Genomic DNA, 13,999 nt, shown 5'->3' with positions numbered 1-13,999 from the left:
ATAACCATGGGGAACTCCTCTCCACAAATAAAACTGATCAACAAACAACAAACAATGTGTATTCTATTAGCAACAACAGCCCATCCCCAGTATGAACTTATTCTAATATCTAATAGGGACGAATTCTTTGAGAGGAAAACACACGTATCGTGCTGGCATAACGATGATTTTATATTGTCCCCTTTCGACATGGCAAAATCCTGCGAACTACATGAAAAGAAAATATTCGGTACCTGGATAGGCATAAATAGAGATGCAAAGATAGCGACTATATTGAATTTGAAGCTAGAGAGTCAACTAGACTTGAAACAGTTAGTAAAGCCCCAATCTAGAGGTATGATACCGTTCGTATTTCTTTCCGAGCATGATTCAGATTTCAATAAATGGGATACATATGAGAAGTTTGATGGTAAATACAATTACTTGCGGAAGACGGGTGATTTCAATTTTTTTTATGGAGATCCATTGAATGATGAATATAGGATCATAGATTCAAAGGGGAATACTTTTAAAGTTTTGAGTGGTGATCCTTATTTGACTGTTTCCAATGATATGTTTGCAACAGGTGGAATTACTGTAGAAAGAGCTTCAAATAATAGGATAGCAGAATGGAGGAAGATAAAATTTGGGAAAATTCTACTGCAAGATCTAGTCGAAGAATCGAAATCTTTAGACGAGGATATGTTAATAGAAAAATGCTTTAAACTTGCATCTACATGCTCAGTACAACCCAAAGAGAACACTAAATTTAATCAAAATTCAACACTCCCAATGGAAACAATATTTGTTCCGCCACTGGAATGTGAAGTAAATGACGACATTGGTACATCTTTGTCAGTGGGGAAATATTACGGTACAAGGTCTCAAATAGTGATTCTGATAAGTAAAAATCATGAAAGGGTAAAATTGGTGGAACACATTCTTTACACTTCCGATAATGATATCCAACATTATTCATCTACTAATCCAAAAGAGGTTAAATCTTTTGAATTCAAACCTAACATTCAAAAGAACTAGCATACAAAATTTCTTTGTTATTATAAGCATTCTTCTTAACTTACATATTTCTATTATTTATAATATCACTTAAGAAAATTTAAAACTAATGATGCATTTTTCTATCGAAGTCCTTAAGTAACTCCTTTATTTTGCCAATTATCGCAAGAGCTGTTTTAGTCTCTTGTCTATTGGATCTATATATTATACACATACCATCCTTTCATTCTGGTTCCTAAAGATCTAGATATTCTACTGAATATTTTGGTAGAACCTCTTCTTGTAATTTCAAACTTGTATTAGAGTCTTTGCTTGTACTCGTAACGAATTTATCGTTCTTATATGCCAGCACATTGCTATAATCCAATAAATGCCATAATTCAGTGTTACTTTGTGCAATAGCAACTTGTTCATCAATATATTTGGATAAACGTTCCAGCACTGCATTATCCAAGGCAAATAACCCAATGGAATCTACAACCAATGATAGTAGTTGAAACAAATGTGGTGCATTCGTGGTATCTTTGATATCAGATTCTTCATCAATTATGAATTCTATAAAATTTTCAACTTCAATTTTGGGTAATTTTTTCAATTCTTTTTTAATTGAATCTCTTGTGTAGTCTTGTAAGATTCTCAAAGATATATCAAGAGATAATTCACCATTACTGATAGTAAACAATTCTGCTAATAACTCATTTAATGGCAAGTTAGGACATGTTACTATAGCTTGTTTGAATAACCTTGGATGGTTGTTGAGACGAGCTAATAGCCCCTTAGTACGCTCTAATGGGAACAAAGGATCTGTTAAAAGATAAGTAAATGTCTTTGGATATTCTTCCTTGAATGTTTCAAATATTAGATCAATGATTTGAACCAAAAATTCATGATTATAGATAAACCTATCTTTTTCAGTATAATATTCTTTCTTAATATCAAAACTTTTGAAAAATATATCGTCAAATTTGGTTACGTCATTCTTACTGTCAACTAATTCTTTGTAGATTTTCTCATAGTTGAAATTCTTCACTTGCTTCTTTTTGTCGCTGTAATCATTTTCGTCATCAAATAATGACTTTAAAGATTGTACATTGTTCTCTGTACTGCTAGTTTGGAAACTCTTACCTAATGAATCTTTAATTGTACTTGTCCCCACATCAACGTTGAGAAGTTCTAATGAAGAAGTAGGATTGGAGCCAAATTTTGTTGAAACACCAATGGCAAGGGTTCTGTTTTGATTTATATTAGTATCAACTACAGCAGTTTTTAGTAGTTGAAAAGTCTTCAAATGAGTTAACTCTCTTTCAGAAAGAATGGAATTGTGGATTAAATCCAATAAATAGATCTTGTTGTTCACTGTCAATAAAATTCTATTTGGAGAGATAGGTTTGAATGAAACAACTCTTTCTCCCTCCTTCAAATCAGTTATCATTGGAAGTGTGATGGAATATTGAAATTGGAATTGGGGTAGTGAATACACCAAGATCTTATCATCCGTTAGTTTATAGAATTTACCAAATTGATAGCAAAATTTAGCATTTTCCAATGGGAAGTTTTCTAAAATAGTAGACGTCAATTCTATGGCACTATCATTAATAGTTTCGATGTTTTCGTTGATTTGGAACAATTTCAAACATACCTTATCATTTTCAAGATCACATAAAACAAACATGAAATCTTTACCATCCTCATGGAAATGTTCAACAAAGCGAACGTTGTTATATGCCATATTAATAGAGTTCAGTAATTTTAATTCAAAGTCGTAGGTTTGAATTTTCCCATTCTTTAAAACAACTATGATCTTTTTCTTATTTAAAATCTTAATATCGACTACATGATCATCAGCTTTAATTTTGAATTCACTTGTAACAGAGGAATCTGATGGAGCGGAGTCTCCAGATTCTTCCTCGTTGGTCTGGTATTGATTCTTGTTAATTAAATTCAAAGTGGAAGTTTTATTAGCCATTGTTGCAAAGCACCAAGTTTCTTCAGAACTTCCTTTTTGTTCAAATACGTTACATGCCGTAACAATATTAGTGGATGGGATCGGGAAGTTAAAAATCAGCTTAGGGGTTGGATTAACAATATATTGTGAGACAGAAGAACCTGAGATACCGATAGTAATCTTGTTTGTGGTTGGACTGAAAGTGGAGTCATTTACTTGGATGTAATCACTTTGAAGCGCAAAATTACTTAAGGATGCAATCTTTGGAAGAATAGTCAACCTAAAAGGTTGTGATAATGAGGGCATGGTTATCTGACTGTCACTCTAATATGATCCAAACTATTCTTTTCTTCAATACAGTTCCTAGTTGTTTGAACTATGCTACAGACCATTATGATAATTTTTCAAAATTTCTCGATGAGATGAAAAAAAAATCTCCGTTGCGGATGATCAATATAAACATTTGGAAACATTTGACTTGTGTAGTGATTGTATAGCAAGGTAGATGTGGAATCATATGATTTAATTGTACAACTTAAAGGAATCAATGATCGACTTAGAAGGATATTCTAGGAAACTGAAAGAACTAAAAAGGAAAGCGCAAGATGCCACTATTGAGAATAGACTTCTTGTTGATAGGGAGAGCAAAGACATAGAAAGCTCTGGGAAACCACGAGTATATAACATGCAAGATGATCAAGACAACCAGCTGGAGACACAGGAGGAAGACGCCGATGATAAAGTAGCAAAGCTTATGAATTACACTCTGCGACAGTACGAAGAATGGGAAAAGAAACAAAAGGATAAAAAGATAAAAGATGATAGTTCTGACATGAAGCAACTAGCGATGTTTAGTTATGATAAAGGGGTCAGCAATTTGAATCGATTCCGTACAGACAAAACAACAACGGAAAGAGAAGTACAAATACAGGTAAACTCGAAGACTGGGAAGGTAAATATTCAGGATGAAAAGAAGTTAGTAAACGATCTTGCCAAGAATTTGACTAAAACTGCCAACAAGAGATATATGGTGACCAAGAAAAAACTAGATGCCAGGTCGAAAGACTCCTCTGCTGAAGGGTATATTAATGAACGAAACAAACACTTTAATGAAAAACTGGATAGAGAAAGCAGATATGGTGAAGAACAAAATTGATATTAAACAAGTTATTATGCGCAAACTGGACACAATTTTTCCCTAAAAGCTAAGCGAGCATCGACTGAACAATGAACGCTTGAGTAATGTAATGTTATTTGACTTGGCTTTACAAATATTGAATTAATTTAAATATTATGTTGCATAAAAATTTTTGGTAGTTGAATATTAAGAGTTATTATATTATTGTTTCTTGGTAACTTTTAACTTTTTTTTTGTAATAATAAAATATTAAAATAAATGAAATATTGTTCTTTCTTCAAACATACATTACATCTTCCTCAGTTTCATAATCGTACAAAGAATTATCCTTTGATGATGGTTTTGCCTCACCTGTTATTTCTCTTGCAAGGGCTGCTAACGGATGTTTTCTGCCTTTTAATTGAGCTGCACTGAATGCTTCTGCTTGTTTATGTTGTTTTTCGAAAATTTCATTTTTCAAGACATCATCAGCATCTTTTTGACGTTTTTGTTCATCTAGTGCCTTTTCTCCTTCTAATCTAGTCTTTTGTCTTTTCACTTGGTCGAGTTGATCTTGTTCTTGTTTCAATTGGTTCTTAAATTCTTCCAATTTAGTTTCATAGTCATTCTTTAGGGCATCTATTTCTTGTTGATGATTCACTTGCATTGTGTTTGCCTTTGCTTCTAATTCATCACGTTGTTTACCCAATAAATTCTCCTCTTGACGTTTCCTTTCTTCAGCTTCTAATTGCAATTGTTCTTCATGAGCACGACGTTCATCTTCCAATTTCTTAGTAATTTCCGCCAATTGAACTTTTTCATTTGCGTTTTCTTGTTTAACTATTGTCATTTGATTTAATAACCCATTGATTTCATTGTCAATATCATTCAATTTGGGTAAATATTCTTTATTATCAACAGATTCAACCAGTTTAACATTTGAATCATGAATATTTTTATTCTTGGCAATTTCATCTTGTAGATTATTCTTTTGTGATGTTAGGGCATCGATCTTATTTTGTAAATTCATTTGAGTGACATTAATTTGACTAATCTTAAACAATTTTGCATCCAATTCAGAACCAATATTTGTCATGTTTGTAGTCCAATTATCATATTCTGATCTTACTTTATTCTTCTCATTCGTTAATTCATCAATGGTTTGTTTCACTTCAGTATTATCATTCAGGACATTTTCCTTTTCTGATAATTTCTCCAATTTAATTTGTTTTGTTTCATTAAAGATTTTCATCTTATCATTAATTTGTACACCTTTCTTATCGAAAACTTTCTTCACTAATTGACCATGCATGACATCAATTTTCTCCTTTGTATCCAATTCACATTTTTCAATCAAATCATTCAATTCGGACATTTGATTATCCATATCTTGCAATGATTTTTTATATTCTTGCATCTTGGCTTCATATTTTTCGTTTTGCTTGGTTTCATAGTCGGCTAACCATTTCTTATGTTGTTGTTCGTCGTATTGAATCTTATCGTAGACAGCTTTGGAAAGATATCCGAACTGTGCAGTTTTCACTATTTCTTCTTGGTTTGTGGGGGATGCGACTGGATTAGATGGTTTTTCGGGTGCCTCTGTTTCCTTTTTGGATTTCTGGTTAGGAGTAGCGAGGGAGAATGGGACCATTGGGGCCAAAGCAGGGTCAATTGGGGGTTCAACGACATTGGGGGTGTGTATTTCCTCTTCTGATTGCACTAGTACCAATTGTTCATTGTTTTGTGCGGATGATTGTTCCTCGTCTTCATAATCAGGGTTAATTTCCTCTGAGATGTTTGAATGAGGGAATGTAGCTTCATCAATCTCTTCTGTTGTTGACGCGACGGGTGTCGGAGCCTTCTTTGGCTCTTGCTTCTTGGTCAGATCTATAATATTTTGAGAATCCTGTAAATATTTCAAATCCTTTTCCTTCTTTTCCAAAATCAACAATTCAGCCTGTTGTCTCTGTTCATTTTCCGTCAAATAATTAGGGAAATAAATATCCTTAGCGAAATTTTGTCCCTTCTTTATAGTTGTGAACCCCTTCTGCTTTGGATTTTTCAAAGTATAATTTGAGGTAGCAGAGACGGTGGGGAATCTTCTTGTCTTTTCATTCTGTACGTTAACGTTACTATACTCAGCTCTAAAGGGCGATGCGTAATCTGACATGGCTTTAGCCTCTGACGCAGCGATTTTTTTCTTTGGTTGTTTTTGAGTGGTGCTGGAAGTGGTGGAGACGACTCTCTGTAAGAAGGAACTTGTTGTTCTTGGTGCCATTGAGGTGTTGTGTTTGGCGGCTTCTGCCGCTTCAGCTTCCTCGAAGAGATGGTCGAACGGATCGTCTCTTCTCTTAAAACTTAGAATTGAGCTTGGCATTGGTGGTTGTGGTTGGTTGGTTGTGCGTGAGTAGAGAGTAGAGAGTTGGTTTTAGCTCGCGAGATAAATACTGTCGAGTCGATGGTCCTTGGTTGTCTTTCAGTTGACTGCAATGTGAGTAAGGGGTCCCTTTTAACTGAATGAGGAGATCTCGATGGATGGAGGGAGAAGGGGATTGAAGGGAAAAAGACGGGGTAACGGTTCCGTGACGGAAATATAGAACGTATAACCAATGAACGTAACGAACGATACACACACAAATATATACTTTACGGCGAGTCTTTGCTTCTTCAAAGGGGGGCTATCATCAAGACCATCCGAAGAAAGCAGTTACTAAATCTCTCACGAGCGCTTCCATGGCACCTGCTATCTTGATTGTACTGTAGTCACCAAGTGTGCACAGGCTGTATGTATGCCCTATAGACTAGAAACGCAGTATCGACTAACCCTCCGTGCTCGGCAAGCGAACGCTCAATGGATGGATCGATCGATCACTGTATAAGTCTGTTCCAGTCAGGATTTACGCGTGTGATTTCCGCGGAGAAGGCAGCTCATCGGGAACGGCCGCGCGCCGGGTAACGGCCGTTCCCCGTTCGGGAAATACGGTTTGCCCATTTTGTCCCTTTTTTGCCCTTTTGGGAAGCAAATGAAAATTAGGGATTTCTGGGTCCTGGCTTACGTCAGCCGCCGAGGCAGTTTCTCGGGCCTCGTTGTGCGGGCGCTTCTGGGCGCTCCCTGGGCCTCTCCCGATTCGGCAATCTCATAATACTGCGATGAGAAATCTTTCATCGCAGTATTTCAACACCAGGCCCTCTACAACTTACGTATATAATAGGGGGTCTTCAATGGGGTTCCAGTCCTCACCCCATCCCCTACACCCTCCTCTTATATAAGAATTCCCGTTTGTTCTTCTTCTTCGTAACTCCATCTCACTTGACTTGACTTGACTTGACTTACCTCTCCAAAGCTCAATTAACAAGCAAACAAACAACAACAACAAAAACAAAACAACAACCAATTATTCAATCATGCTGGGCGTAGCTGATAACCTATTACGTATACTAAACGCAGTCTTCCTAGTCATTTGCATCGGTCTTAATAGTGCCCTATTGAACACAAAGACTCACAACAACTCAAGAATAAACTACTGTATGTTCACATGCGCATACTGTCTAACCACAGATTCCATATACGGGATCTTCGCCAATTTCTTCGACATCCTCGCATTGCCCGCATTATGTTTCTGCCTGGATTTCTTAAATTTCGCATTCACTTTCGTCGCCGGTACTGTCTTGGCTACTGGTATAAGAGCTCATTCGTGTAAGAGTGAACACTATGTCAACAGCAACAAGATCACTCAGGGGTTCAAGAACAGATGTCGTGAATCCCAAGCTTTAGTAGCCTTCTTCTACTTCTCAATGGCTATCTTCTTAGCTAAATTGATCATGTCCACCATTAACATGATCCAAAACGGGGCCTTTACTCAACATATCGGCAGAAGAAGAAGAAGAAACGCCGCTGAAATCGGTGTCCCTTCCATCTCTCAAGTATAGTCGATTTCACTTATAAATACCCCCCTCTCCCTAAAAACTTTTTTGACTTTATTATCCATTCATTACTATTACTACTATTATTATTATTACCTTTATTTTTATAATACCTTTTATCCCTCCCTCCTTAACTATTCATTACCCTTTTTATCTTTTATAGTTCTCATTTAATTAATGACTTAATTCTTTCTTAAAACTCATACACATATATATATATAAACTATTTACATTGACTTTCATGTCTTAACGACCAATGTTTAACAACAACGAATTGGGCGACCCACTATCGTTCCCACGACCACCTTGCTGACCGGGCAAATATGTAATATTAGGAGAATTGGCTAAAGTCTGAGCAATATCCTTTGATGCTTCCAATCTTCTGATTAACAACAACCCATCACCCACTTTAGCTAATGCCTTAGAAATATATTCCGCTGACTCAGCTTCACCTTCTGCTCTAATCACTGAAGCTTGTCTCTCTTGTTCAGCCTTCTCCACCAGAAATTTGGCCCTTTCTGCATCCTGTTGTGCAATTTGTTTCTGCTCCACAGCCTTGGTAAACTCAGGACCAAACGTCATGTGTGTAATGGAAACATCCTCCAATCTAATACCAAATTCATCCGCTCTAGTCGATAATTCACTCTTAATCCTTTGAGAAACAATCTCTCTTTGAGTAATCAACTCTGCTGCATCAAACTGAGCAACAATAGATTTTAAAACTTCATTACCAATCGATGGCAACACCTTCTCATCATAATCCAACCCTAAATTCTGATAAATCTTGGGTAATTCCCTAATATTAGGACGATGCAACACCCTCAACGTCAATGAAACCATCTGTAAATCCTTAGTACCAGTATTAGTAGCAATACTCTTGGGTTTGGTCCTCACATCATAAATCACTGCCTTTTGTAACCACGGAACAAGGAAATGCGTACCTTCTCCAATGACTCGTTTCTGAACACCACTCAACCTATCAAATATAACACCACGCGATCCACCTTTAACATCATACATAGAGTATTCTAACCCGGTGGCAAGAATACCCAATGGTAATGCCACTCTCGTGATCACGTTCAAAAGTTTCGTACCCTGTTGCGGATTGAAGGCCATCTTGTGTTTGCTTGGCTCTGTTGTAGTGCTTTTATTGTCTCTTTCCCCTGTTCTTCTCTGAATTTTTAATCTAATTTCAGAAAAACTCAACCCGATATACACATACATACACATCCATCTCCACCATACAAAACAAAACCACAACACAGCATGTCAAGACTACTCAAAGAATACAAGAAAATACAAACCACACTAAGCCCCAACAGCACACATCACAACAACAACGATGACGACGAATTCAACCAAATAATAACATACTTGCATCCAATATCCACCTCAGACCTCACTCATTGGCAGGCACAGATCAAGGGCCCTCAGGGAACACCTTACGCCAATCACGAATTCCAATTACAAATAGAATGTCCCCCCACATACCCAATCGAGCCACCCATCATCCACTTCCAACCGCTCTCAATGCCCCATTGTAATGTCAACTTCCAAACGGGAGCCATATGTCTAGATATACTAGAGAAGCAACATTGGACACCAGCTTGGAATCTCATGACTACAATGAAAGCCATTTGGATCCTGTTGAAGGACCCGGTACCGGATTCTCCTTTGAATGTCGATATCGCTAATATCTTGAGGGTTAACGATCAAAGCGCATACAACGGACTGCTTAATTACTATTTGAGTGCTTCTCCTTCACCCTCCACAACTAAATAACTCTCTTTCATATTATACGTATCCTCCCATTCATTCATTCACTCACTCATTCACTCATTTAACCGCCCAGCTACAGTGGCAAATGCAAGGCGGGTAACACGCTTCTTTTTTTTTCTTTCTGTTCTCTTCTCACATTCACACATAAAGTTCATGGAATCTGCAAACGCCCAGGTTGTTGGATGTATAAACAACCGACTGCTGCTTCCCCCCATACCATATGCTATGGCACAATTAGTAACGTACACCCCCTTGAGGGAATTGTTTGCAGAAAGAAACTATCAACCTTCGTTGTCACAGCTGTTGAACTTGTTGAGCGATGATGCATTGTTAAATAATCTCACTCCTATACAGGAACATTCTTTACTGGTGGAATGTGTCATTATAGGGTTTCTCTCTACAAGATCGGGGAAACTATTACAATCAGCTTTGTTTAACGACAAACACCAACAAGATACTTTTTTGGAAAATCAATACAAGAAATGGTTAACATCCACTGATATTTCCAAGACGGCACATCAATATTTAAGGAAAAAATGGTCTTCCAATAAATTATATTTCCTAAAATTTACCAAATTCTTATTAGTTAATGCAGATGGGAACATCAACGTTGACAAGTATACGGAACCGATTTATAAATTACCATTAAATTTTTTATTCGATGACAATACCAATCTCATGCCCACTTTTATCTTGGATAACAAGTATAATCTTTTGCAAGATTACATTTATGCATGTGGCCCACTTCTGAAATGCGTAATGAAGGATACGTTAGAGAATGGTATTTGCTTGGATCTACCAGGAATTTATAAATTAGATATCGATTTACAGTTTCCTTATCCTTGGTACGATCTACTTCCACCAATGCATGAAGGCCATCTCAACGCTACCAAACAAAATAATAACAGTAATAATATTCCCCTTACAATGCAACCGTCCATTAAAACAAATAATAATGGCGCTAATAATAATAACCAAACAGTTTACTCCTTCGATCTTAACACTGACAAGACTTTTGAACTAGATAACGTCGTTTCCCACACAGCAAAGAGACATCGTGTTCTTAATCAACTGATTAATAACAACGATTTAAAGACAACACCTTTACTCACTTTACAATTTACATTCATGGCAGGTTTAGTAGATCCATTATCTCAACCACCTCCAAACAACAAACAAGTGATCTCATTACATCTGTTATATTCCATGTTTATTGGGTTAATGTATCCGAATTTAAAAGAGTGTTTCAATGCAAACGATGGGTTTAATTGGAAATTTCATATTTGTTTCAATATGGTCAAACTAATTAATAATTCCATGGTAATATTAAAATGTGACAATTTCAACAAATTGAACGATATAATCAATAGCAATAATGATAACGATGAAGGAACTGAAAATGATGATGATGATGCGTGGAAACTGAAACTAAATGAATGGATCCCGCACGGTATCAATACTCAAGATCTAGAATTAATTTATATGATTAATATCATGGCCGTCTATACAATATATCAATTATATTCAGATTTACCCATTCAAATGAATCCATTCCTATCATGTTTAATTACATTGTGGAAAAATTTATCAGCAATTATCCTATTGGGTTTAGACATTGATCGATCCGAGGAGGCACGTAAAACTTTTAGCACCCCCCTTTTGGTGAGAGCAACTATTCGTGGAGCTGCCTCATTAAGAGCTGTGGTGGCAACTATACTGAATAATCATGTCGACGTAAATGAACATGATTTCAAACATGAACCATTAAACACTTTCATGTCACCGCATGGGAGGAAATTATGTCAAGGTGCTCTTTATGCTGATATTAGATCCCATGCAGCTGCAATCTTGGCCTTAGGAGCCGAATTGGAAGATGTTACTGATTTATTGACTGATTTACAAGCTGGTGATAGATTTGATGAAGATATAAGATACATGTTTGATTACGAATATGATGATTATAATGATTTTAAGGATGATGTTGAAGAACAAGAAGAAATGGAGATAATGGGATCCTTCCCTAGAAGGTGTAATTGTATCTTTGAAGATGATAATATTATAAATGATGATACAGACAATATAAATGAAAATGATGAAGATGACGACGACGAACAAGAAGAATACGTCGATGCTATTGAAGGAGTCACAAAGGATACACCCCATAATAATTTGAACCCACATGATGCAATAAGAACAAGAAACTCACATCCAAATTCCAAAAGATCAAAATCATCATTCGAATTTGATTATGGTGGTAAAGATTGGAGGGATATACCGCGTGGGTTCAATCTTTATTATTCTCCATCTTATCATTTTATCAAATCCCCAATGATGGAAACCATCTCTACATTGACTTCAAAAGCAACTAATGAGAAATTGACCACTGAAGATTCGACATTATTGATAACAGCTGTTGCCTCATGTATTAAGCTAGAGCAGGATAAAATGATATCAAAAGAACTCCTAAAACATAATACTGTCAAACATCCTCACGCGGCGGAAAATGAAGATGATGCTGACTTTAAGATAGCCACCCCGGATGATATTTATGATATGTGGTCTGAGGAATCTAAATTTGAAAGAATGCTATACTTGAATCAAGATGTCGCCTGGAGGTTGATGGATGAAATGTTAATGTGCAATGGGTATCGTCGTGTATTAATTTGGTTTATTACTCATATGGAATTGAACCATTCATTAATTCAATATATATTTGAATTGGTTATGGGATTACGTGGTTCGCCCTTCTCTGGTGAAGGTGACGAAACAGATTCCAAGAATGATCTCTTACATGAGATAATGTACGGTCAAGTGAAAAATAAAGAAATTGTAACATCTTTAACCTATCTACCTTTCTCTAGACAGGGACCATTGATATTATCAGAGATTGAAAATAAAATGTTATTGCAAGAATTCTTCACTAATGCAGCAATTTATTTTTCATCAAAATCGAACAATGAAGGGACCACTAATAATGATAATGGTGAGGGTATTGATGAGGAAGCTGTAAATTTCTCAGTTTATTCCACGGGATTAGTCAAATTAATATGTTTTATGGTACAATCTTTAATGGAGAATAATAAATTTGATTTTGCTAAATCGGAATGTACGTTTGAATTACAAACATTATTAATGAATTGGATAGGTATTATCCCTGAAGCTGAAGATTTGTTTTTCACGTTAAAATCTGGTGTGTCATCATCATCCACCAAAACTGGACGTGAGAGTGACGATCATGATAATACTCACGCCGACAATTTATCATTTAGTGACGATGGCGACACTGGTCACCCAGGTATATCTCGATTTGACACTGATGACAGCCCCCCAAATGAATCAATATTTAATAAGAGATTAGTTAGTCTACTGCCCAAGAGGATTAATGATAAAGATGAGAATGCAGCGGTATCAACATTACGTCATTTTATTGAAAGGTATTCATTTGATGAAGAAGCGCCCGTATATGGTAGAAAAGTGGTGTACAGTGATGAAATTGTCTTGCCATTACCGGCTGCAGATCAACCTATAAGTTTCCACGAGTATTTAACTGAGTTAGATGATGAAATTCGTGAAAATTCAATGTATGATTATACAAAGGAAAAATGAGAAGAAATTAGTTGGTATAGAATGTTTCATTTTATAGAAAAAATATATTATAGAGGAAGAAAAAACAATAGCTATTATATTAGATAGAGATAGGAGATTAAAAAATAAAAGAATTGATGGTTACAATTAATGTAGAATATAATAATTATCGTTGTTCATTAAACAGTCCGCAAGTTGAGCAAAATAAAATAGCAATGGAGCCACCATATAACTCATAACAAAAAGGCGGCGACACCTGCAACAGCAGCACCAACGATACCTGCATTTAAGGCATTATTTGAACTACCCATTGGAACAGCAGCGTTATTACTTGTGTTGTTAGTACCGTTACTTTGAGCTTGGGTTACACCAAAGACAGTAGCAGCAGATAGTAGGATTGTTGAGACTTTCATTTTGTATTGTTAGTTTTCTTGTCGTAGAAGAATTAATTGGTAGCTTAAATTTAAAGTAATCAGAACAAGTTTTCCATTCAATATTGAGAACAGGAAAAAGGACATCTTTATATACCCAAAAGGGGTAAGGTAATTGAATAATTGAGTCGGTTGAATTTCTGACCAAAGAGCATCCAGGATTGCCAAAAAGGGCACATCGCGGAGTTTAAAAATAGAATATGGCAAGGCTTTGTTCATTGT

General features: G+C 36.1%; 8 protein-coding genes across 8 annotated transcripts; 5 read left to right on the top strand and 3 right to left on the bottom strand.

Annotated features, from left to right (window-relative positions):
• Positions 1 to 6: 6 nt before the first annotated feature.
• On the top strand, positions 7 to 1,017 carry NCAS0E00840 (uncharacterized protein; the record flags this gene model as incomplete). Its single annotated transcript, XM_003676467.1, has 1 exon — positions 7 to 1,017. The coding sequence occupies one exon, from the start codon at positions 7 to 9 to the stop codon at positions 1,015 to 1,017; it is 1,011 nt and encodes a 336-aa protein (XP_003676515.1).
• Positions 1,018 to 1,231: 214 nt separating this feature from the next.
• UTP8 (Utp8p) lies at positions 1,232 to 3,247 on the bottom strand (the record flags this gene model as incomplete). The annotated part of the gene is made up of 1 exon (XM_003676466.1): positions 1,232 to 3,247. The coding sequence occupies one exon, from the start codon at positions 3,245 to 3,247 to the stop codon at positions 1,232 to 1,234; it is 2,016 nt and encodes a 671-aa protein (XP_003676514.1).
• Positions 3,248 to 3,488: 241 nt separating this feature from the next.
• Positions 3,489 to 4,097, top strand: SYF2 (Syf2p; the record flags this gene model as incomplete). Its single annotated transcript, XM_003676465.1, has 1 exon — positions 3,489 to 4,097. One exon carries the CDS (start codon positions 3,489 to 3,491, stop codon positions 4,095 to 4,097), a length of 609 nt encoding a protein of 202 aa, XP_003676513.1.
• A 259-nt stretch (positions 4,098 to 4,356) lies between these two features.
• Positions 4,357 to 6,435, bottom strand: NCAS0E00810 (uncharacterized protein; the record flags this gene model as incomplete). Its single annotated transcript, XM_003676464.1, has 1 exon — positions 4,357 to 6,435. The coding sequence occupies one exon, from the start codon at positions 6,433 to 6,435 to the stop codon at positions 4,357 to 4,359; it is 2,079 nt and encodes a 692-aa protein (XP_003676512.1).
• A 1,028-nt stretch (positions 6,436 to 7,463) lies between these two features.
• Positions 7,464 to 7,988, top strand: FHN1 (Fhn1p; the record flags this gene model as incomplete). The annotated part of the gene is made up of 1 exon (XM_003676463.1): positions 7,464 to 7,988. The coding sequence occupies one exon, from the start codon at positions 7,464 to 7,466 to the stop codon at positions 7,986 to 7,988; it is 525 nt and encodes a 174-aa protein (XP_003676511.1).
• A 240-nt stretch (positions 7,989 to 8,228) lies between these two features.
• Positions 8,229 to 9,212, bottom strand: PHB1 (prohibitin subunit PHB1; the record flags this gene model as incomplete). The annotated part of the gene is made up of 1 exon (XM_003676462.1): positions 8,229 to 9,212. The coding sequence occupies one exon, from the start codon at positions 9,210 to 9,212 to the stop codon at positions 8,229 to 8,231; it is 984 nt and encodes a 327-aa protein (XP_003676510.1).
• Positions 9,213 to 9,248: 36 nt separating this feature from the next.
• On the top strand, positions 9,249 to 9,764 carry PEX4 (E2 ubiquitin-protein ligase peroxin 4; the record flags this gene model as incomplete). Its single annotated transcript, XM_003676461.1, has 1 exon — positions 9,249 to 9,764. One exon carries the CDS (start codon positions 9,249 to 9,251, stop codon positions 9,762 to 9,764), a length of 516 nt encoding a protein of 171 aa, XP_003676509.1.
• Positions 9,765 to 9,914: 150 nt separating this feature from the next.
• Positions 9,915 to 13,367, top strand: CAF130 (CCR4-NOT core subunit CAF130; the record flags this gene model as incomplete). The annotated part of the gene is made up of 1 exon (XM_003676460.1): positions 9,915 to 13,367. The coding sequence occupies one exon, from the start codon at positions 9,915 to 9,917 to the stop codon at positions 13,365 to 13,367; it is 3,453 nt and encodes a 1,150-aa protein (XP_003676508.1).
• Positions 13,368 to 13,999: the final 632 nt, after the last annotated feature.

This window comes from Naumovozyma castellii, chromosome 5, assembly GCF_000237345.1.
Source record: "Naumovozyma castellii chromosome 5, complete genome".
NCBI lineage: Eukaryota > Fungi > Ascomycota > Saccharomycetes > Saccharomycetales > Saccharomycetaceae > Naumovozyma > Naumovozyma castellii.
Note: the sequence above shows the minus strand (reverse complement) of the source record. Positions and strands in the feature narration are given on the sequence as shown.